Below are 19,878 nucleotides of genomic sequence, written 5' to 3'. Positions count from 1 at the left end.
ACCCATCAAGATCCAAATCGAGATTGTCATTACATTGTGAACTCGCGAGCGCAATGTCGTCTAGGGGCCGTCTACCGCATGTTGGACACTTGACGACGGAAACGCTACCGACTTCAGATCCACGCCTCTAAATGCTATAACTTAAGAAAGAGCACTCTCTGAAGATCATACAACAAACAAGCTCATCGACGTGACCTCACAAGCACCAACACGAAAGGGTTGAATTGCACGAAGTCTATTGGCCATGATGGATCGACTAGATCGATATACGTATATCCCAACCGGCCGCGGAAGAGAGCGGCCGTATTGGCGCTTATCTAATCACTGCTTCGAGCCAGAACCTCGAGGGTGCACATTGACGATGTTAACGCCGTTCAACTGCCGTCGCTGCCAGAGGATGAAAAGCCAGTACGTAGCAGTAGAAGCATCATATTTCCTTATTGTTCTACGTTCTGCAAAACTCCCTTCACTGCATGGCCTCAGAACGCGGATGATGAGATAAGCGGTCGCCGAAGTTGCGCCGGCATTTCGACCTTCACACGCGCCACCCGCACCATCATCAGTTTTTATCAAAGTGCCCCAACAGCCCTGACCAAGACTCTCCACCAACACACCCTCACGTAAGGAATTCATTCGATTCGCGATCCGTACAGTTTACTGATCAATTTACTTTAGAAATCATCCAAAATGGCTTTCTCTGAGGTTGACGTTAAGTGCATCAACACTATCCGTACGCTGGCCGTGGATATCACCACCAAGTCCAAGTCCGGACACCCTGGTGCCCCCATGGGTATGGCTCCTGTGTAAGTCTTCCTCGCATAATTGAATCGTCTCGAGCCGTGGTATTTTCGCTGAGATCGCTTCGAATCGCCCTTATCCACCGAGGAAACATTGCTAATTACCTCATCACAGCTCTCACGTCCTCTTCAACAAGTTCATGAAGTTCAACCCCAAGAACCCCAGATGGATGAACCGTGACCGTTTCATTCTCTCCAACGGACACGCATGTGTGTTGCAGTACACCCTCCTTCACTTGTTCGGTTACCCTATGTCCATGAAGGACCTCCAGGAGTTCCGTCAGCTCGGCTCTGCTACCCCTGGTCACCCCGAGTCCCACGAGACCGCTGGTATTGAGGTCACCACTGGTCCCCTCGGTCAGGGTGTTGGCAACGCTGTCGGTCTCGCCATGGCCCAGGCTCACTTGGGTGCCACCTTCAACAAGCCCGGATACAACGTCATTGACAACTACACCTACTGTTTCTTCGGTGACGGTTGTATGATGGAGGGTGTTGCCTCTGAGGCCATGTCTCTTGCCGGTCACTTGCAGCTTGGTAACCTCATCTGCGTTTACGACGACAACCACATCTCCATCGACGGTGACATCAACTGTGCCTTCACTGAGGACGTTATGATGCGCCTCGAGGCTTACGGATGGCACACCGTTGTCGTCGGTGACGGTGACAACGACTTGAACTCCATTGAGCAGGCTCTTGCTGAGTGTAAGAAGGTCACCGACAAGCCTTCCTGCATTAAGCTGCGCACCACCATCGGTTACGGATCCAAGCTCGAGGGCACTCACGGTGTCCACGGTAACCCCTTGAAGGGCGACGATGCCGAGCAGGTCAAGGCGAAGTTCGGCTTCAACCCCAAGGAGAACTTCCACGTTCCCCAGGAGGTCTACGACTACTACCACAACACCGCTGCTCAGGGTGCTAAGGCTGAGGAGGAGTGGAACGCTATGTTCGCCAAGTACGCTCAGGAGTATCCCGACCTCGCCAAGGAGTTCACCCGTCGTGCTGAGCAGAAGCTCCCTGAGGGCTGGGAGAAGTCCCTCCCTACCTACACCACCTCTGACCCCGCTATCGCTTCCCGTAAGCTTTCCGAGAACGTCCTCACTGCCCTTTCCGACGTTCTCCCCGAGTTGGTCGGTGGTTCCGCCGATTTGACCGGTTCCAACTTGACCCGTTGGGGTAAGGCTATCGACTTCCAGCCCCCTGCCACTGGTCTCGGTGAGTACTCTGGTCGTTACATCCGCTACGGTGTCCGTGAGCACGCCATGGCTGCCATCATGAACGGTTTGTCTGCCTACTCCGGTATCATCCCCTACGGTGGTACCTTCTTGAACTTCGTTTCTTACGCTGCCGGTGCCATCCGTCTCTCCGCCCTTTCCCAGCTCCGTGCCATCCACGTCGCTACCCACGACTCCATTGGTCTCGGTGAGGACGGTCCTACCCACCAGCCTGTTGAGACTGCTGCCCACTTCCGTGCCCTCCCTAACTGCATGTTCTGGCGCCCTGCTGACGGTAACGAGACCTCCGCTGCCTACTACTGCGCCTTGACTGCCAAGGAGACCCCCTCCATCATCGCTCTCTCCCGTCAGAATCTTCCTCAGTTGGAGGGCTCCGTCATCCAGAAGGGTGTCCGTGGTGGTTACACTTTGATCGACCCCGAGGACGGCAAGGCCGATGTCATCATCGTCTCTACCGGTTCCGAAGTCTGCATCTGTGTTGACGCCGTCAAGGTTCTCAAGGAGCAGGGTCTTAAGGCCCGTATCGTCTCTCTTCCCTGCTGGGAGGTCTTTGACCAGCAGGATCAGGAGTACCAGCTCTCTGTCTTCCCCGACGGTGCCCCTATCTTGTCCGTCGAGGCCTACTCTACCCTCGGATGGCAGAAGTACTCTCACGAGCAGCACGGTATCAACGGCTTCGGTGCCTCTGGTCCTTACCTCGATGTCTACAAGAAGTTCGAGCTCACTCCTGAGGATGTTGCTGAGAAGGCCAAGGCTACTGTTGAGTTCTGGAAGGGCGTTTCCCCCATCCGCTCTCCCCTCCGCAGGGCTTTCGAGCAGAAGAACGTCCACACCTTGGTCGGTGTTCACCACTAAATGTAATTCTAGAGAAATGGGTGTGCTGCGAGGATAGTAATGTATTCTGAAAGCAAAGTGGTGGTTTAGATGCGTTATTCTGCCTGAATTGAATATTCTTAAAAACGTACTCCTGTCGTCCGTCCATCGTGTCCTCCCAAGATGTCCCAATTAACCTGACCGAGGGTGCTTGAACCCATCCCCTGTCGAGATAAGGACCTTCGTTGCCGTGGAAGCGGTGCGAAACCCCGGCCTTCATCGACGTCGATATCAGGCCCCCAGCCGCTGCCGCTGCCGCCGATGAACCTTCGCAAGCCATCCTGCCGCGAAAACGAAACAAGAAGATCCCCAATGAACTCTAAATAAAATTACACATACCGTAGCCTACATCTTGAAGGCGAACTCGGTTGGGGTTTCCAGGCTTAAGTGTACCGCTGACGTGAGTGTGCTATTTTTGGGATTTGTCCGATTGCGCTAAAAGTATCGGCCACCGAGCCATGCGAACGTCCATAGGGTGAGCCCGAACTTTCTCCAATTGATCAAGGAACACCAGAAACAGCTCAACGACGAGCATACACAGTCGTTTACTCGCTGTAAAGCCAGCATATATCCCCGCAAACATGCAATTCTTTGCTGTATTGCTGGCTCTGCCACTCGCTTCGGCTCTCAGCCTTCCTCCGTTCTTCGCGGGCCTCCTCGAGGGGACGTCCCTCTCTGCATTGGACGTTCTTCAGTCTGGTCTTTGTCCAGGGCCTACCTGTACACTTCCAGCACATGCTCATGCTCCAGAAATTCACGTTGCTCTTCATGAAATCAGCACCAAATATCAGCATGGGGTGTTTGAGAGTGACATGGACGCTGTGACTAGAGAAGAAGAGAATGTACAGCAACAAATCGTGCAACGAGCTGCGGAGCTGTCGAAAAGACAAGCTGCAGCACCGAACAATGGAACTGATGCCGGTACTGGCGTTTCGATCACTACTACGACGAGTACTAGTGCTGCAAGCTCTGCTGCGCCGTCCTCTGCTTCCTTGACAGACGTCTCCACTACATCCTCCACCTCCACCTCCACCTCCACCTCCACCACCCCCTCATCATCCGACTCTACCTCAGTTACTTCAACCAGGACTTCTGTTGAGGTAGTAGCTTCTTCTACCGCCTCGTCCACAGCAGATGCATCCTCCAGCTCCAGCTCCTCCGCGGTGTTCTCTACCCGCACCTCCACCATCTCAGCTGCCTCTGGGTCCATCACCGGCTCTGTACGCAGCACTACCTATACCTCCTCCGAGGTTGTCGATACCACCGACGCTCAAGGACGTCAAACTCGCACCACTGTCATTGTGGTGGTAGCCGAAGCGACGGACGCTTCGGAGGCCGCATCTTCAAGTGCCGCTGGCACTTCTGCTCCGCAATTGCAGACAATGTCGAGAGGAGGAATGAATAGCGTGGCATACGTCGCTGTTCTTGCGAGTGTCATGCTCGGTGCCGTGGCGTTGATGTAAAAGGAATCAGGTGTCTATCCCATTCTTCTTTTTTCTTCGTTCATCTGGGTTTTCAGATTGAATTGGCAGGTTTATGGACGTTCTCTCTCTTTTTAGCATCGATATCCGGGACATTTTCTCAGGAACATTCTTTTGGGGCTTTATTTTCGCAATCATATACCTATTTCGTTTCGCACCATGGACAACATTTGTAGTTCAATCAACGGATGCATTGTCCTTTCTATTGTCTGAAGTCCGTACGTTGTCTAAGCCTGCTCAACACGGTATAATAGTCCTTGATTTCCTTGTTCTTGCCTTTCGTGTAATGTCCATCCTCTAGAGCATCACCAATCCAACGACAACAGCAGCAGCACCAACACCATACCGCACAGCCAATCTTTCCGCACCAGCCGTCCTCACAGCACCGTACGTTCCCGTCTCAGATCCCATTCCGATACTTCCACTTGGCACAGACAGGACACTTCCATCGAAACTAGAAAAAGACTGCGAGTATAGAGACGCGACGGTTGCAGTACCAACCGATGCAGAGTTGTAGAGCGTGACCCAGACAGTCGTAGGCTCGACCGCAGCAGTAGTTGCAGCAGCAGCAACAGCGGCACCTCCACCTGCTGCAGCACCATTAGCAGCGGCTGTAGTTGTAGCGGTCGTCGCCGTGGTTATTGCGGCGGCAGCAGCAGCTGTAGTGGTGGGGGTTGTTGCAGTTGTCGCGGTTGCTAGAGGGGTGGTCGTGGTCTCTGCAGCAGCAGCCGCGGCCGCGGCGGCAATCGTAGTAGTATCGACAGCAGCAGCTACGCCAGCAGCGTTTGTAGTGGTAGTACCAGTATTTGTGGTCTTGGTGGTGGCAGCAGCGGCAGCAGCAGCAGCAGCGACGGCGACGGCGGCGGCAGCGTTAGTCGTAGTGGTACCAGTCCTTTAAGTCTGGATCAGCATTCACCCACGGAAGAATGACAGTTCAGGTACTCACGTCGCAGCAGCAGCGGCAGGAACTGCAGCAGCATTTGTAGTAGTAGTGGCAGCGGCCGCAGCAGCAACAGCAGCCGGGTTTGTAGTCGTCGTCACGGCAGCAGCGGCATTTGCAGCACCGGCGGCTACGACTTGCCTTTTCTCGATTCCTGCCTCAGGTTCTGGGATAGGGTTTGCGAACGCGGTGGAGGCGAGGAAGCCCAAGAGGATGTATGCTGCTGACCTCATCTTCGTTGTCGTTTCTCTGTCGAATAGGGAGTGTATGCTGGTCTGCTGTCGCCGATGCTGCGAGGCACCACAACCCTAACTCACCTTTTGGCGCGTGCCTAGAATTTCGCACCCGGCCTACAAAATCTGCACCTCCTCGAGATTTCTGTTGTTTCTCCAGCCAGTAACCCAACACTCCCGAGCTCAATTATCATAATGCCTGCCATCAACGTACGTATCTCGCTTTGCTGTTCACCAGTAGGCTGAGCAATCGTTTACGTTTTGGTCCTATAGAAGCAAAAGAAGGTCACCCAGAAGTTCGTCATTGACGCTACTGGCCCTGCCAACGACAAGATCTTCGATGTCGCTGCCTTCGAGAAGTACCTTTCCGAGCGCATCAAGGTTGAGGGCCGCACCGGTAACCTCGGTGAAGCCGTCGAGGTCTCCCGTGACGGCGAGGCCAAGGTTCAGGTTGTTGCCCACATCGACTTCTCCGGTCGGTATGTTATAACTTGATCTCCTTTTATTTTGCAATCAGAGGCTAATAATGGTATAGTTACCTTAAGTACTTGACCAAGAAGTACTTGAAGAAGAACCAGCTCCGTGACTGGCTCCGTGTCGTCTCCACCTCCAAGGGTGTCTACACCTTGAAGTTCTACAACGTCGTCAACGACGAGGAGGCTGGCTCCGACGAGGAGCAGGACTAAATTATTCCAGCAATGGAATAGTTTATCCTGTTGATGGCTCATTTTCTCGGGATTCTTGACTTTGTTCTATGAGCGAGTCGATTAAAAAAGTGTTGGTGGGAAGAGCTACTCTCCTGGGGATAACGGCGTTTTTGGATTAGTCTTTTTGGCATAATACACTCCGTCGTTCTTCCATTATCATGCTCCTATCATTCTATGATCGCTTCTTCAGATGCTGCACTTTTGTAAAGATGTTCATCGAGAGCAAAGCCCAGCTCCGCTCCGGTATATTTCCTAGATACATGGTATGACTGTTTTACTTATCCACCCTTCCCAGCCTAGAGCTCATCATGCACATCCGCCAACTCGTCATCCATCAACATCTCTCCAACAACATGCGCAGCCTTCTTCAAGAAACTCTCCTTCTTCTCCTCACCCTTAGTTGCGGACTCAACCGCAGCCTCAGCAGCCTCAGTAACAGCTGCCTTGTCGACAACAGTCTCGGTAGCCGATGCACCCTCAGTAGCAGCAGCGGCCATCTGGGCAATGCTTGATGAAGAGACAGCAGCAGCGAGATTCTCGTCAATAGACATATCCTCATCCTCACCACTCAATGGGTTGTGTCCATCAACGTGGTGCGTACCCTTATCCCTGATGAAATCCACGAAAGACTCAATGGAGCGGTCACCCTGGTATTCCACAGGCTCGTCCTTGTTACCGGCGGGGTACAGTCTGATGGTGGGGAAGCCTTGCAGGTCGACGGGGACGTCGTTGGCGGTTGCGTCGATCTTTGCGACACGGACGCGGGCGGAGTGGGCGGGGGTGGTGTAGAGTTCGGCCAATTGCTCCCACTTGGGAGCGAGGTTCTTGCAGTGGCCGCACCAGGGAGCGTAGTACTCGACCAAGACATCACGCTCGTCATCGTAGACGACCTCCTCGAAGGTGGAGCCGACAATAACGTGAACAGGCTCCTGAGTCTCGGGAACAGGCTCAGACTTGATGGAAGGCTTCAAAGCACCGGAGGCGTAGTCCTTCAAGAAGGAGGTGATGGACTCAGCGGAGACCTTAGATCCCTCGGACTGGTCGAGAGGGTACTTGAGGTTCTTGACGGTGTCCTGGATAGCGAATGCTGGCCATTCTTGCTGGAGGTTGAGGTTGTTTGCGTGACCACCGAACAAACGAGCGTCGATCATGGCGATGGAAACCTTGCCCTTGTGCTCCTTAGCAGCAGTCATGAGAGCCTCCTTGAGCTCCTCCTTAGCCTCATCAGTGTCGTAAAAGACGTAAGCAAGCGGGATGCCGGACTGAATGTAGGACTGGTAAGTCTCGGGTCCGATCTCGCCGATGAGAGGGATGGCGGCAGCGCGAGCAAAGTGTTCGATAGCCTTCGCGTCAAACTCGCCGCCGTAAACGTCGAGACCGTCGTCGAACTTCTTGTACACGGCGACACCGGGTACTTTCACGCCAGCTTTCTTAGCGAGCTTCTTGTCAGTGGTAGCACCGAAGAGGAAGTCGTCGCGCTGCTTGTTAGCAACAGCGGAGAAGGTAGAGTTGGACTCGGTGTCCTTAGCATCGAAGAAAGCAACGACAACGACGTTGTCGGAGGTGGTGAAGTCCTCGAAGTTGGAGGAGGTAAGCTCGGAAACGGCAGGAAGAGATTGCTTAACCATGTAAGAAACAATCGCATCAGCCTTACGAGCACCCTGGTAAGGAGAGACAGAGTCAAGGCCACGGAAGACCTTCAAAGTAGGGTATCCCTGAATGCCATGCTCCTGACACAACTGCTGTTCCTCGGTACAGTCAATCTTCGCAATAGCAATACCCTTCTCCTTCAACTGCGTAGCAGCAATCTCGTACTCGGGCGCAAGGGCCTTGCAGTGTCCACACCATGGAGCAAAGAACTCCGCCAACACCAAAGGGCTCTCAGCGACAGTCTTGTCAAAGTTGGCCTTACCAAGCTGCAAGACATCGGACGCAGCGGCAATTGCGCTGGAGGCGAGAAGAATGGAGGCGATTGAGGTGATAAATCGCATTTTGGATGGTGATTGAACAACCGGTGATTGGGTTTACGGTGTTTTGTTGGAGGTGTACGCACGACCTCCGAGGACACGTGTAGGGATCCGCTCACCGACCCCACGCAGCTAGACGTCAGCGGAGTCGTGGAAAAGAGGCAGGTGGGAGGGATAAGCACCTCGTTTCTCTACAGGAGGAAATCTAATAATAACATTCACATTCATCTCTACCGCACTCATTCACGGGGCACATCTCTGGACGGCTGCGTTGGTCCTGCGTCTTATGATGCCAACATGAACGGCCTCGGTCGCTCAATAAGCCCGACAGCAAACTCACCACCAAACGAGAACCAACAGTGTTGAGTAACGAGGATGCTGCTCTTCCTTATAACCTTGGCCTATTTCGCCTTCTCAGCATGCACGGGCTTTGCTGCCTACCTCGACCTATGGGCGAATCCCGGCCGAGCAATCACCTCCAGAATCCCCATGAGCATGCGGTTCAACTTGCTCTGGACCATGGGATTGATTTCTGAATGTCCGATACATGTGTTGGCAGTAAAGCTCGGAGTCATGGGTCTTGCTAAGATGTTCGGCGTATACAGTCAGTACAATCGGCTTTTCGATGCTGGCTATATGCTTACTGAATGCATAGGTCAAGTATCCCGCGCAAGAGCCTACCTCGGTTTGGGGCCATACCTCGCACTCGCTGCTTATGCGACAGACTTGGCCAGTATCGCCATCTACATTTACTTCGCATACAGCCAGATTACCTCCTGGCAGACCTTCGCAGGCATGCCACAATTGAAGGCCAAGGACGCCAATGGCGAGCCTAGGACGGCCCTTCCCTCGCTTCTCAGGTGCATTCTCCGAATAAACGCACAGACATTTAACTGACGAATATACAGCGCCGAAATGATGTCCCAAGTCATCGCACCTTTGTTCGTCCCGTCCGAGGATACCGCACTTTACCCCGACATTTCCTATAACCCCCGCAAGACTCTCTCCAACAATGCAGTCAAGCGTCTTGTCCTCAAGACCGAGGGACTCCTTGATGTCATTGCTCCTCGAGGCCGCGCGAAGAAGGCACCTGTCGTTCTGTGGATTCACGGTGGTGGCTGGGTTCAGGGCTCCAAGGAGGACCCCTATGCTTTCCCATATATCCTTGCCAGACAGGGTATCGTAGTTGTTAGGATGAACTACCGCAAGCCTCCGTCATACCCTCTGCCTGCTGCCTTGGTCGATGTCAGGAGAGCTTTGCGTTGGATCCATCAGCAGATTGAGGCTTTCGGTGGTGACCCGGAGTGGATCTCTATTGCTGGTGACAGTGCTGGAGGACACCTTGCAAGTCTTGCCGCATCTGGATTGGCGCACTTGAAGGAGGAAGGAGATGACGAGCCAGAGATCAAACTCAAGGCTGCCGTCCTGATCTGCCCGGTCACTGATGTTACCACTAAAGCAAACGGTAACCTCTGGCAAGACGATTTCCCTGCTCTCATCAACTCTATCTCCGAGGCCAACGCCAATGACAAGATTAACCCCTACAAATCCCTCAAGCCCGACTCACCATCCATGCTACTCTTCCACGGAACTCGGGATTCCTTCGTACCGATCGAGCAGAGTTACGAATTTGTTAGGCAGTACAAGCAGAAGGTTACGGAGGGCGGGAAGATTGACTTCGTCCTCGTGGATGGAACGAACCACTTTTCTCATTGCTTTGCTGGGCCGAAGAGTGTGTGGCAGGGATACGCGGCAGCTGCGTGGTTGGAGGACCAGTGGAAGGCTTCCAAGAAGGATGCGTGAAGAAATAGCATTGTTACGGCCCTACGAGTGAGGTACATTCAGATGGACATTTCAAAAGATAGCGGAGTTGCAGTATGTTGCAACTGCAATTGAGGAGCTGGACGCTCCATTTTGGTACAAATAGCCGACCATATACTACAATCTTTCTGACCTCCTGACCTGCCTCATGCCCCGCATAATCCCAATAAGCTTCATTTCCTCCGCAATCACGTCTTTGTACTTTACCTAGGTTCACCACCCTGCCGGTATGCAGACGCGCAGCTGAACATTACGGGCCGATGACTTAACCGAATTCCGACCTGCGGTCAATGCCCGTATCGATAGAAAGCGCCACGGCAAGAAACACGTTCAACACCGGCCCTACACCTTCAATCCGCACGGTGTTTGCTACGTTTAAGCAGATAAAAGATGCACATCCCCGTCCCGAACAGACTCAAGGGGTCACCGTTCCCGGGACGGTCGAGGACATCATCACCAAAGGTCGATATGCCCGCATTACTTCCGCTGACCGTTCGAATTGAGGTTATTCAGGTAATGTTTTTTACCTTTCGGTGGTTGAGGACGGGAATTGACGTTTGTGTGACAGGCTCGAGACCTCATTGGCAAGGACAAGCATGGGACGAGCAGCGACCCTTATATTGCTGGGACAATCAATGATCAGAAATTCCAGACGCATACAATCGACAAAACTCTCAGCCCTAAGTGGAATGCGACTTTTGACCTACAGTTGACGGAGCAGGTGGACAAGCCGTATGTGGTGGAGATTACATGCTGGGACAAGGACAGGTTTGGCAAGGTAGTCAGGTCAAACGAGATATTGTGGTTCCATTTCTGATTTAAAGTGCTATAGGACTATCTTGGAGAACTCAAAGTTTCGCTTCACGAGGCTTTCACGGCACTTACCGGCAACCATATTCGACCTGACGACTCGAAAAATCACGCACAATGGTATGCGCTCACCTCATTACGAAAGAAGTCCAGAGTGTCAGGAGAAGTGCAATTGCGTTTTTCATTGTTCGATCCTACCGGAAATGCCACCACGAACGAGCAACTACTCGCTGTATGGCAGCAATATTACTGGCGTTCTATGGGCGGCGACCTCGAAGATACCCTGAAGAAAATACGCAGTAATGGCTCGGCGTCATCACGCTTGGAAGACCCAGAAGTGTACGATGCATACGAAGGAGTTGCTTCCGAGTCAGCAATTGAGGACATGGTTAGTGTTTCTGGGGATAGCGCAGTCGAAGAGGATGGGAAGCGCAAGAAGAATGAGAAGAGGAAGAAGAAGAAGAAGGTTTTCGGATTCAATGCGGGGACACAGGACGTTCTTGGCCTGATCTTCCTGGAAATCAAGTCGATTACGGATCTTCCACCAGAGAGAAATGTGACACGCACGGGCTTTGACATGGACCCTTTCGTCATTATCTCTTTCGGCAAGAAGACGTTCCGGACGAAGATTGTGAACCACTCCCTGAACCCTAACTTCAACGAAAAGCTGGTCTTTCAGGTGATGAATCACGAGAAGCATTTTCAAATCAACTTCAAAGTAGCGGACCGTGACAAGTTCTCGAACAATGACTCTGTGGCATTTGCTATTCTGCCCGCGGATGAGCTCATATCCATTGGTCCTCAAGCTGACCAGGAAACTGGCCTCTATGATATTCCAGAGCCATTGAAGGAGGTGGACGACGACGACCTGAAACTACCTAAACCGAAGCGTGTTGGATCTCGGTTTGGGATGCTCAACCCCATGTCACGCGGCAACTCCCAGGTGTCAATGGCTACGTCCGCGGCTACGGGTGATAAGAACGGAGGACCCGATCCTCCGTTGCCCTCACAAGCAACCGTTCCTCCTGATCCAGAGAAGGCTTTAGCAGCAGCAGCTGACCCGAGTGACGAAGGTTTCATCCCCTTTGACTTGCCGTTAGACCTTGTGAGGAAGGACAAGTGGGAAGACAAGCACAGACCCGAGATCCACATTCGGGCCAAGTTTGTTCCATACCCTGCGCTCCGTCAGCAGTTCTGGAGGTGTCTTTTGCGTCAGTATGATGCTGATGACAGCGGCAATATCGACCGCGTGGAGTTGGTGACTATGCTCGACTCGCTGGGTTCGACATTGAAGGACAAAACCATCAACGGTTTCTTTCGCAGGTTCAGCGATTCTGGGTTGTACATGAAGGATGGAGTGACTGGCAAGCGCATTTCACATCCCGCCGTGGAAGAGCAGATCACCTTCGATCAGGCAATTATCTGCTTGGAGGATATGCTCGACCCTCAAAGGCGAGGTCCAAATTTTGTTGCTCCCGCATGGCCAAACTCGGGCTCAAATACCCCCAGTTCCGAACAGGAATCTCCCAATATGACTCCCGCGGCGACTACGGATCGTGAGTCCATGTCGGGCTACCCCTTGTCCACCGCTGTGTCGAGCCTAGATGGCCGCACTCCCGGTGTCAGCGCGATCGACAATTCTATAGCAGATACGGATGAATTGGCGGACAACGATGACAGGTCAGAGGAGCACGTTATTGTCATCGAGGAATGTCCTCTTTGCCACCAGCCCCGTATGCACAAGAAGGCCGATGTGGATATCGTGACCCATCTCGCAACTTGCGCCAGTCAGGACTGGAAGCGTGTGGATCGCTTGGTCATGGGTGACTTTGTCACTCCTAGCCAGGCGCAGAGGAAGTGGTATGTGAAGGTCATTTCGAAGGTTACGTATGGTGGCTACAAGCTCGGGGCTAACTCGGCAAACATTCTTGTTCAAGATCGTTTGACAGGTTTGGTACAGGAGGAGAGGATGAGCGTATACGTTCGACTCGGAATCCGCTTGCTGTACAAAGGTTTGAAGAGCAGTCGCATGGAGTCTTCGAGGATTCGCAAGTTGCTCAAGTCGATGAGTGAGAAGCAGGGAAAGAAATATGACTCTCCCAGTTCGGCGAAGGAGATCAGGCCATTCATCAATTTTCACCAGCTGGACATGACGGAAGTGTTGGAGCCCATGGAGAACTTCAGGACCTTCAACCAGTTCTTCTACAGAAAGCTGAAACCAGGAGCCAGGAAGTGCACGGCGCCCGATGATCCTTCCATCGCTGTTTCCCCAGCCGACTGCCGTTCTGTGGTCTTCGACAAGATCGAGAAGGCCACCGAGATCTGGATCAAGGGTACCTCGTTCAGCATCGGCAGGTTGTTCGGAGATGCCTACCAGGAGGAGGTTAAGAACTTTGAAGGTGGAGCGATCGGTATCTTCCGGCTTGCACCGCAGGACTATCACCGTTTCCATGTACCCGTTGATGGTGTTCTTGGCGAGCCTAAGTTGATCAAGGGTAACTACTACACTGTCAACCCTATGGCCATCCGCTCGGCCTTGGATGTGTACGGCGAGAACGTGAGAGTCGCAGTCCCTATCGACTCTGTTGCGCATGGTCGAGTCATGGTCATTTGCGTGGGTGCAATGATGGTCGGTAGCACAATCATCACAGCCAAGAAGGGTCAACATGTGCGTCGTGTCGATGAGCTTGGTTACTTTAAGTTCGGTGGATCCACGCTTCTTGTCCTCTTCCAGCCCGGCAGGTTCGCCTTTGACGACGATCTTGTCAGCAACTCGAAGTCATCTATTGAGACATATCTGCGGGTGGGTATGAGTATTGGTCACTTGCCTGGACAACCTTCCTATGCTCCTACTCTTGAGAAGGAGAATATCACCCAGGAAGACCGCGAGGACGCAGCGAGGAGGATTGAAGGAAGTCTCGCACCTCCTAGGAGGTCGTCGTCCATCAAAAGCAGCATTGATGGCATCACAGGTGGTATATCTGCTGCCAACATTCAATAAGTCATAGTTCATTGTGCAAAGATAGCACAGCATCTCTAGTTTTCGCACGAGGGGAAAGGTCGGATATCTCGGTGACTCAAGCATAGCATACCCATTCATCAGTATTATCACTTTCTAGGATAACAACACAGTATGTTCTCTGAAGAACGTCCCCCTTCATGTATTGCGATTTTCGTCGTCTGTGCGGTTGTGGGTGCCCTTGCCGCAGACTGCTCTGAAATCAAAACAATCGAACTCTCTGCGATCATAACGCGTTAGCGCACCATCAACCTCAAGAATACACGTGTTTAGAGCGTGAAAAACGATTGCGATTCGTCTGTATCTTTGTTGCCTGTTCGTTCTCGTTATCGCCGTACCTCTCTGGGCGCTGCGCTGGGCGTTCGATGCCGAAGACTGTTGCGACTTCCACTCGATTACAGAACACCAATACAAATACGCTACACATGGCGACGACGGGGCGGAGTAAGCGGAAGGCGCAGGATGTGGAAAAGGATGATGATTTTGCGACGAAGGATTCGAAGCGGAGGAGGCCTGTAGAGAAGGCGGCGAAGGTATGATGTTTAGTTTCGCGGGGATGAATGCGCATGTACTGACATGATTCGCAATAGAAGAAGTCCGGATTTGACGATGACGATGGATTCGTTTTCAAGAGGCCGGCATCATCCGGTCCTTCTGCGCCAGCGACCAACGGAGCAGTCGTCGAAACGCGACAACAACCTCCCGTAAACCCCTTCCCACCACCAGCACTACCTACGGCGCCTCGGTATCCCTCCACAGTAAATGAAAGAAGGCGACCCACGACACCTGATCGGAGCTTACCCGCTTCATTCTTGCGCCCAGCAGGGATGGACAGCATTGTTGCGCTGCCGCTGTCGGATACGCCCGTGATCCGCAAGAACCAGGATTTGAGACAGCAGGGTGGAAGGAGACGGAGTAGTTTGGGGATGAGAGGAAAGAGGGCGAGTTCGATGGGGAATGGGTTTGTCGGTATGTCACACAATCAGAGCCCCAAAAACTATAGTGCTAACGTGCATACAGCCCTACCACATCCTGAGATCCCATATGAGGACTTCCACAAGCACATCTCCGTTGACCTCCCAGAACCACTGCGGATGAAGCAGTTGCTGGCATGGTGTTCAAGAAGAGCACTCGATGAGCAAAAGGCAAAGGAGAGGCCAGCAGACTCGAGCTCTGGAGCCATCGCACGAGCTATCGCGGAGGAGGTGCTGAAGGACTTGATTGACAACAAGATCAATACGAGTTGGTATTCGAGAGAAGATGATGCGGCTACGATCTCCCCGATCAAGAAGAAGCCACATCCGACGAATATCGAGAACCTGCGGAAGATCAAGGAATGCGAACAGAAGTTGGCGAGGTACGTTCTACAATGCCGTGTGCATTACATGATCGCTAATACGTACAACAGGCTGAAGGGTGAACAGCAAGCATGGGCAACGCTTGTTCCAGATCAGCCATCCGATCATCCGCAAGCAGCACCGGCAGAACGCGAGATCCACCCTGTTGACGCCGAGGAAGCCGAATTTCTTGCTTCACTCGACGCACAACAAGCCACGGATGCCGAGATGCGGAAATGGCTTGGGACAGCGGAAAGCGAGCTTGAGTTCCAAGTCGACAGGTTCTTCCATTCATTGCATTCAATCAAGATGTTTGGGGAGACCGCGGATGGGTATGGTGGTCGGTTGCTGCAGCAAGCTGCGGAAGCACTTGATAAACGGGATCAGAAGGCGAAGAAGGCCGTGGGTACGATGGGTGTTGACACGATGGATGTGTTGAGAAGTGTGGCCAGGGGTGACAATCAGTAATGTTTAATGGAAGGTGACGAAGGATGGATTGCAGCAAGGTTGACAGGTGACCATGGAAAGGAGGGCAAGGCAAAGGACGGGGCGGAAATGGCAGGGTGTTTTGGATGTAATTTTCTCGAGTTATTTACGTACGTACGAAGAGGAAAGCGGAGAGTCAACCAATGAAATACGTCAGTGTATTTTCGCCTTCAATCGATCATATCATTCGCGGAAGGGCTTATCTCCTGGCAGGCGAAGTGCGACTAAGCGTGCATGCAACCGTGCTTGGCCAATCCCAACGGTCGACCGGTCCATCAGTGCTGACCGAGTTTCCATGCTCGAAACCGACGCCGTCATACCGAGACCGTTGTTGCAGCAAGATCTAGATATGGTTGATGATGTAAGCGTGTTGTAACTGGTGATGTATGCGTGTATGCGTGTATGCGTGTAACAGGTGTCTGTGAAATTGAGTAGGGAAGCGCCCCGCCACCTTCGTAGGGAGTTGCGAAATGCGTGGAAGTGACAGGTCGCGTGGGTCGCCCCTGAGAACGGAGAGCAGAGACAGACAAAGAGCAGAGAACAGAGAACGGAGACAGACAAAGAGCAACAGCAACAGCATCAGCAACAGCAACAGTCGCAGGTGAGCCAATCTCGCCATCTCGGCCAGCTCTTAAAGGTCCGCTGCCATCCACGATCTCTGCCTGATCTCAGATCTACGTGGGCGGCACTTGTCTCAGACCACACGCAGATCAGCTTTTAGAGTTGCCGCGCATAGGGAAGGGAAAAACGGCGAAACCGTCCCTTCGAGCTGCGATGGGAGGATGCACATACCGTTACCCTGCCCTGCACACTTAACCAACCATACAGGAGGCCTGCACCATACACGAACACCCCAGCTGCCTCACGTAAAATGGACAGAGACTACGAGAAACGACCAGCTTTGCCTGCATTTACGACGACATTCGCGTGCCATGCTGACTCTGAGCGGCCTGCTAAGCGGCCGATGTTGAATGCCGACCGCCCACCCTTCACGCCCTCGCACGAAAGCGCCGTCAGAGACACAGTCCCTCGTCACCTCCCTCTATCATCATCGCAGCAGCAGAGTCCAGTACGGGTATCGTCAGCAATGTACGACCCACCATTGTCCTCATCACGACGAACGAGCGAGAATGACCAGCCGTCTACGACAAGTTTGCCACCTACCCTCCCCTCGATCCACGAGTTGAACAAAGCAGCCGCTGTACCACCGCTCGACAACGGCCATGGACCGCCACCTTCGGTGATGCATCCCTCATTCTCGCACCCACCCGTCGTTGTTCCGCAACACTACGCAGGTCCTCAGGGTCCTTCGCCGACGAGCATGTCGGCACCGCAGGGCATGTACCTACCGAGTGGTCCGGGACCAATCGAACCCATGAACCGCTCTTCGTCGTTTTCTGGGGGTGCGAGCGCTTATTACAATAATACTGGGCATGGACGTGGGCATGGGAACGATCCATATCCTCCGCAACAACCCCCGCCGCATTATCGGGCGAGTGTTCCTCCTCCGCCCCCACCACAGCAACTACAGCACCACCGCCAAGGTTCTGGCGCCATATCGGGTCAATCGCATAACGAGGCTATCAATCGTGCGTTCTTGACGTCGGCCTTTAGGAGGGATATGGCGAAAGTCCAGGAGCATTCGACGTACATATACCACCTCGTCGACCGTCTCCCACAGCAAGTCGCTACGGCATTTACGGATGCAGCCATGGGACCTGGAGAGACTGCGGCTATGAATGAGGCATTGAAGAGGGCGCAGGAAATGGTTAAATACCTAAAGACATGGAGAGTGAGCGGGCTATTCCCGGATGACGGGTCTGCACCCGTCGACAACTCATCCCCCCTTCACGTCGACACCCAACTCAACTCCGGTCACGGTGATCGCGATTCGAAGATGTACAGCCCCGGGAGCGTAGCCGACTCCCAAGGCGGCCACGAACTCTCGAAATACAAGAAGAGGAGTCGGGCTGCACCGCCCGGTCGTTGCCACTCGTGTAATATTGCGGATACGCCGGAGTGGAGACGTGGACCGGATGGTGCGAGAACATTGTGTAACGCTTGTGGATTGCATTACGCAAAGTTGACGAGGAAGTCCATGAATGAGGAGGCGAAGGGGTTGGGTGGGGATAGTCGTGGGAGTACGGATATGAAGTGAACTACAAAACACGAAAAGCACACACAGGTGAATATACTATGGAACCTTGAACGAAGGATGGAGTGTACGATGATTTTCTTGGATATGGACTGTCGTTTCCGGAGTTTTTGGAGCATTGATTCTTGGCATGGTATACCTAATGATGCCGTCGATAATACCGATATCGCGATCGATTTAGACGCGACGTGCAGGGAACAGAAAAAGGAGAAGAAAAGCAAAGTCAGGATCAGGAGGAGACCGTTCTGCCATAAGTTTTGATATTGATATGATATCTTTTATCACTGTAGCTCAAACAGGGGTGTTTTGCGGGATGCATGCTCATGCGCAATCCTGCCCCCCTTGTACCCAACCTCCTCAACACAGAAACCACGCTGCCCACCAACACCAACACCTCGACACCAACACCCCCTCTCCCCCCTCCTTCCTCAGTTCGACATCGACCAGCAACACTTCCCGGTACTTTTTTCAGTTCGTACGACGTAGCGCTACTTCAGCTCACCCACTTTCCTTCTTTACACGCTTTCGATCCTTTCATTGTTCAGCCGCGCTGCGCACTTCAGTCACAGCTACTCTTCTTCGACTTTTCTTGTCTCGTCTATCAATTTGTCTTTCACTTTTCACGGCGCGGTCAACGGCATCGCAAACTCGCACACGTATACTTCTTGGACATTTTTGCACGGCATACAATCGCAACTCTGATCGAACGGCGTCTTCGATCACTCAAGCTCATACTTAATCATAACCACCATACAACCGCAAAGCTTGCAACAATGGACGCTGGCGGACTTTCCCAAGCTTATCATCAAGATGGTCAACAAACGGCGCTCAACTCCCCCCGTGGACAGCTTCTCTCGGGGTTGCGCCGTGGACCCCGCGCGTCGGAGAACAGTTATGTTCCGTCCGGTGCTGCCAACATTCAGCATAATAATCAATACGCGACTCCGGTGAAGCAGCGTCCCGCGGCGGTTGATATCGGTCTTGCGAGGAGACTCGAGGATATGAGTATCAATACGCCCACGGGGGGACGGTATGCGAATATGCCGCGTACCGCTGGGCTTCCGCCCAAAACTGCGCGTTCGTTGGGGATACAGGCGCCTAAGACGCCGGTAAACGGCGGGTACCAGCAGCAGCAGCAGATGTACAACGCGTACGGACAGCAGTTGCCGCCGTCCCCGGTCACCCCCGGCATGCCTAATCAAGGCATGAAGCTCTACGAGCAACAACTCCAGCAGCTCCAGGCTTTGCAGCAGAATCAGGCGCAGTTGATGTATTTGGCGCAACAACAACAGCGTCTCCAGCAGTTGCAGCAACAGGCTTTGCGCAACAGTGGTAGCCCGCTTTCGCCCTCCTACACATTCGTCCCGGCTACGCCTGCTGCTGCCGCCGCTACTGGTGGTGCGTGCGCTGTGTATGATCCCGTTTCGAACAGTTACCAGTATTTTTACCCGCAGCAGCAGGTGCAAGTTGGGGGAAACTCTTACTTGCCGTCGCCTGTGGCTACGCCTGAGGTTAAGAGGAGTGGTAGTGGGAATGGGAATGGGAAGTCGAGGTCGGTTACGCCGCCTTCTTCGTCTGCGGGGACGCAGTCGCAGTCGGTTCTGAGGAAGGGGCATGGGAGGGGTGCGTCTGTGTCTGGCGCTGGATTTGGACTTGGGCTTGGCCTTGGGATCACTGGCGCAAAGGACCGTTCGCCTTCGCCTCCGACTGTGCAGAAGGATAGCGGTGCGGGTATGCCTGGTGCGAACAAGGAGGGAGCTCCGATCCGTCAACCTCATGGTCCTCCCAACTTTGATGAGTTGATGGGTGAGCAAGCCGGCAAGAACTTTGCGTCGAGGATCAGGAAGAGGGCTGTTAAGAACTTTGGTGTCTTGGCTGCTGGTGTTGAAAGGAGGACTGGATTGAGTCCAGCGTTGAGGCAGGGTGCCTTTGAGAATAACTAGAGAAAGAGGAAGAGCAGGAATCTTCCGTCCGTCTCTTGCAGTATTGTAGTCATTTTTGTCATCCTTCTTGGTTAACG

General features: G+C 53.1%; 11 protein-coding genes across 11 annotated transcripts; 8 read left to right on the top strand and 3 right to left on the bottom strand.

The window, feature by feature from the left end:
- Nucleotides 1–687: 687 nt before the first annotated feature.
- SAICODRAFT_57530 (transketolase) lies at nt 688–2,884 on the top strand (the record flags this gene model as incomplete). The annotated part of the gene is made up of 2 exons (XM_019169540.1): nt 688–803; nt 913–2,884. The coding sequence occupies 2 exons, from the start codon at nt 688–690 to the stop codon at nt 2,882–2,884; spliced, it is 2,088 nt and encodes a 695-aa protein (XP_019023886.1).
- A 272-nt stretch (nt 2,885–3,156) lies between these two features.
- On the top strand, nt 3,157–4,845 carry SAICODRAFT_127141 (uncharacterized protein). Its single transcript, XM_019165398.1, has 2 exons — nt 3,157–3,302; nt 3,359–4,845. The coding sequence occupies exon 2, from the start codon at nt 3,484–3,486 to the stop codon at nt 4,363–4,365; it is 882 nt and encodes a 293-aa protein (XP_019023885.1). The 5' UTR covers nt 3,157–3,302; nt 3,359–3,483; the 3' UTR covers nt 4,366–4,845.
- On the bottom strand, nt 4,558–5,598 carry SAICODRAFT_71589 (uncharacterized protein). Its single transcript, XM_019170696.1, has 2 exons — nt 5,330–5,598; nt 4,558–5,275 (listed from the first exon to the last, which is right to left on the bottom strand). The coding sequence occupies exons 1-2, from the start codon at nt 5,554–5,556 to the stop codon at nt 4,681–4,683; spliced, it is 822 nt and encodes a 273-aa protein (XP_019023884.1). The 5' UTR covers nt 5,557–5,598; the 3' UTR covers nt 4,558–4,680.
- A 125-nt stretch (nt 5,599–5,723) lies between these two features.
- Nucleotides 5,724–6,242, top strand: SAICODRAFT_19561 (ribosomal protein L22e; the record flags this gene model as incomplete). Its single annotated transcript, XM_019166124.1, has 3 exons — nt 5,724–5,766; nt 5,830–6,035; nt 6,092–6,242. Exons 1-3 carry the CDS (start codon nt 5,752–5,754, stop codon nt 6,240–6,242), a joined length of 372 nt encoding a protein of 123 aa, XP_019023883.1. The 5' UTR covers nt 5,724–5,751.
- A 317-nt stretch (nt 6,243–6,559) lies between these two features.
- Nucleotides 6,560–8,254, bottom strand: SAICODRAFT_57519 (protein disulfide isomerase; the record flags this gene model as incomplete). Its single annotated transcript, XM_019169539.1, has 2 exons — nt 6,560–6,799; nt 6,854–8,254. The coding sequence occupies 2 exons, from the start codon at nt 8,252–8,254 to the stop codon at nt 6,560–6,562; spliced, it is 1,641 nt and encodes a 546-aa protein (XP_019023882.1).
- Nucleotides 8,255–8,762: 508 nt separating this feature from the next.
- SAICODRAFT_93113 (alpha/beta-hydrolase) lies at nt 8,763–10,134 on the top strand. Its single transcript, XM_019171853.1, has 3 exons — nt 8,763–8,834; nt 8,886–9,090; nt 9,139–10,134. Exons 1-3 carry the CDS (start codon nt 8,804–8,806, stop codon nt 10,031–10,033), a joined length of 1,131 nt encoding a protein of 376 aa, XP_019023881.1. The 5' UTR covers nt 8,763–8,803; the 3' UTR covers nt 10,034–10,134.
- Nucleotides 10,135–10,251: 117 nt separating this feature from the next.
- Nucleotides 10,252–13,991, top strand: SAICODRAFT_93112 (uncharacterized protein). Its single transcript, XM_019171852.1, has 3 exons — nt 10,252–10,564; nt 10,620–10,829; nt 10,884–13,991. Exons 1-3 carry the CDS (start codon nt 10,442–10,444, stop codon nt 13,860–13,862), a joined length of 3,312 nt encoding a protein of 1,103 aa, XP_019023880.1. The 5' UTR covers nt 10,252–10,441; the 3' UTR covers nt 13,863–13,991.
- Nucleotides 13,992–14,100: 109 nt separating this feature from the next.
- SAICODRAFT_30561 (uncharacterized protein) lies at nt 14,101–15,699 on the top strand. Its single transcript, XM_019167712.1, has 4 exons — nt 14,101–14,413; nt 14,471–14,849; nt 14,901–15,237; nt 15,289–15,699. Exons 1-4 carry the CDS (start codon nt 14,306–14,308, stop codon nt 15,683–15,685), a joined length of 1,221 nt encoding a protein of 406 aa, XP_019023879.1. The 5' UTR covers nt 14,101–14,305; the 3' UTR covers nt 15,686–15,699.
- Nucleotides 15,700–15,941: 242 nt separating this feature from the next.
- SAICODRAFT_127000 (uncharacterized protein) lies at nt 15,942–16,448 on the bottom strand. The gene has a single exon (XM_019165396.1). The coding sequence runs from the start codon at nt 16,320–16,322 to the stop codon at nt 16,047–16,049; it is 276 nt and encodes a 91-aa protein (XP_019023878.1). The 5' UTR covers nt 16,323–16,448; the 3' UTR covers nt 15,942–16,046.
- A 126-nt stretch (nt 16,449–16,574) lies between these two features.
- Nucleotides 16,575–17,861, top strand: SAICODRAFT_7798 (uncharacterized protein; the record flags this gene model as incomplete). The annotated part of the gene is made up of 1 exon (XM_019171093.1): nt 16,575–17,861. The coding sequence occupies one exon, from the start codon at nt 16,575–16,577 to the stop codon at nt 17,859–17,861; it is 1,287 nt and encodes a 428-aa protein (XP_019023877.1).
- A 157-nt stretch (nt 17,862–18,018) lies between these two features.
- Nucleotides 18,019–19,862, top strand: SAICODRAFT_127002 (uncharacterized protein). The gene has a single exon (XM_019165397.1). It carries the CDS (start codon nt 18,176–18,178, stop codon nt 19,799–19,801), a length of 1,626 nt encoding a protein of 541 aa, XP_019023876.1. The 5' UTR covers nt 18,019–18,175; the 3' UTR covers nt 19,802–19,862.
- Nucleotides 19,863–19,878: the final 16 nt, after the last annotated feature.

Source organism: Saitoella complicata (assembly GCF_001661265.1).
Source record: "Saitoella complicata NRRL Y-17804 unplaced genomic scaffold SAICOscaffold_13, whole genome shotgun sequence".
NCBI classification, from domain to species: Eukaryota; Fungi; Ascomycota; class Saitoellomycetes; order Saitoellales; family Saitoellaceae; genus Saitoella; species Saitoella complicata.
Note: the sequence above shows the minus strand (reverse complement) of the source record. Positions and strands in the feature narration are given on the sequence as shown.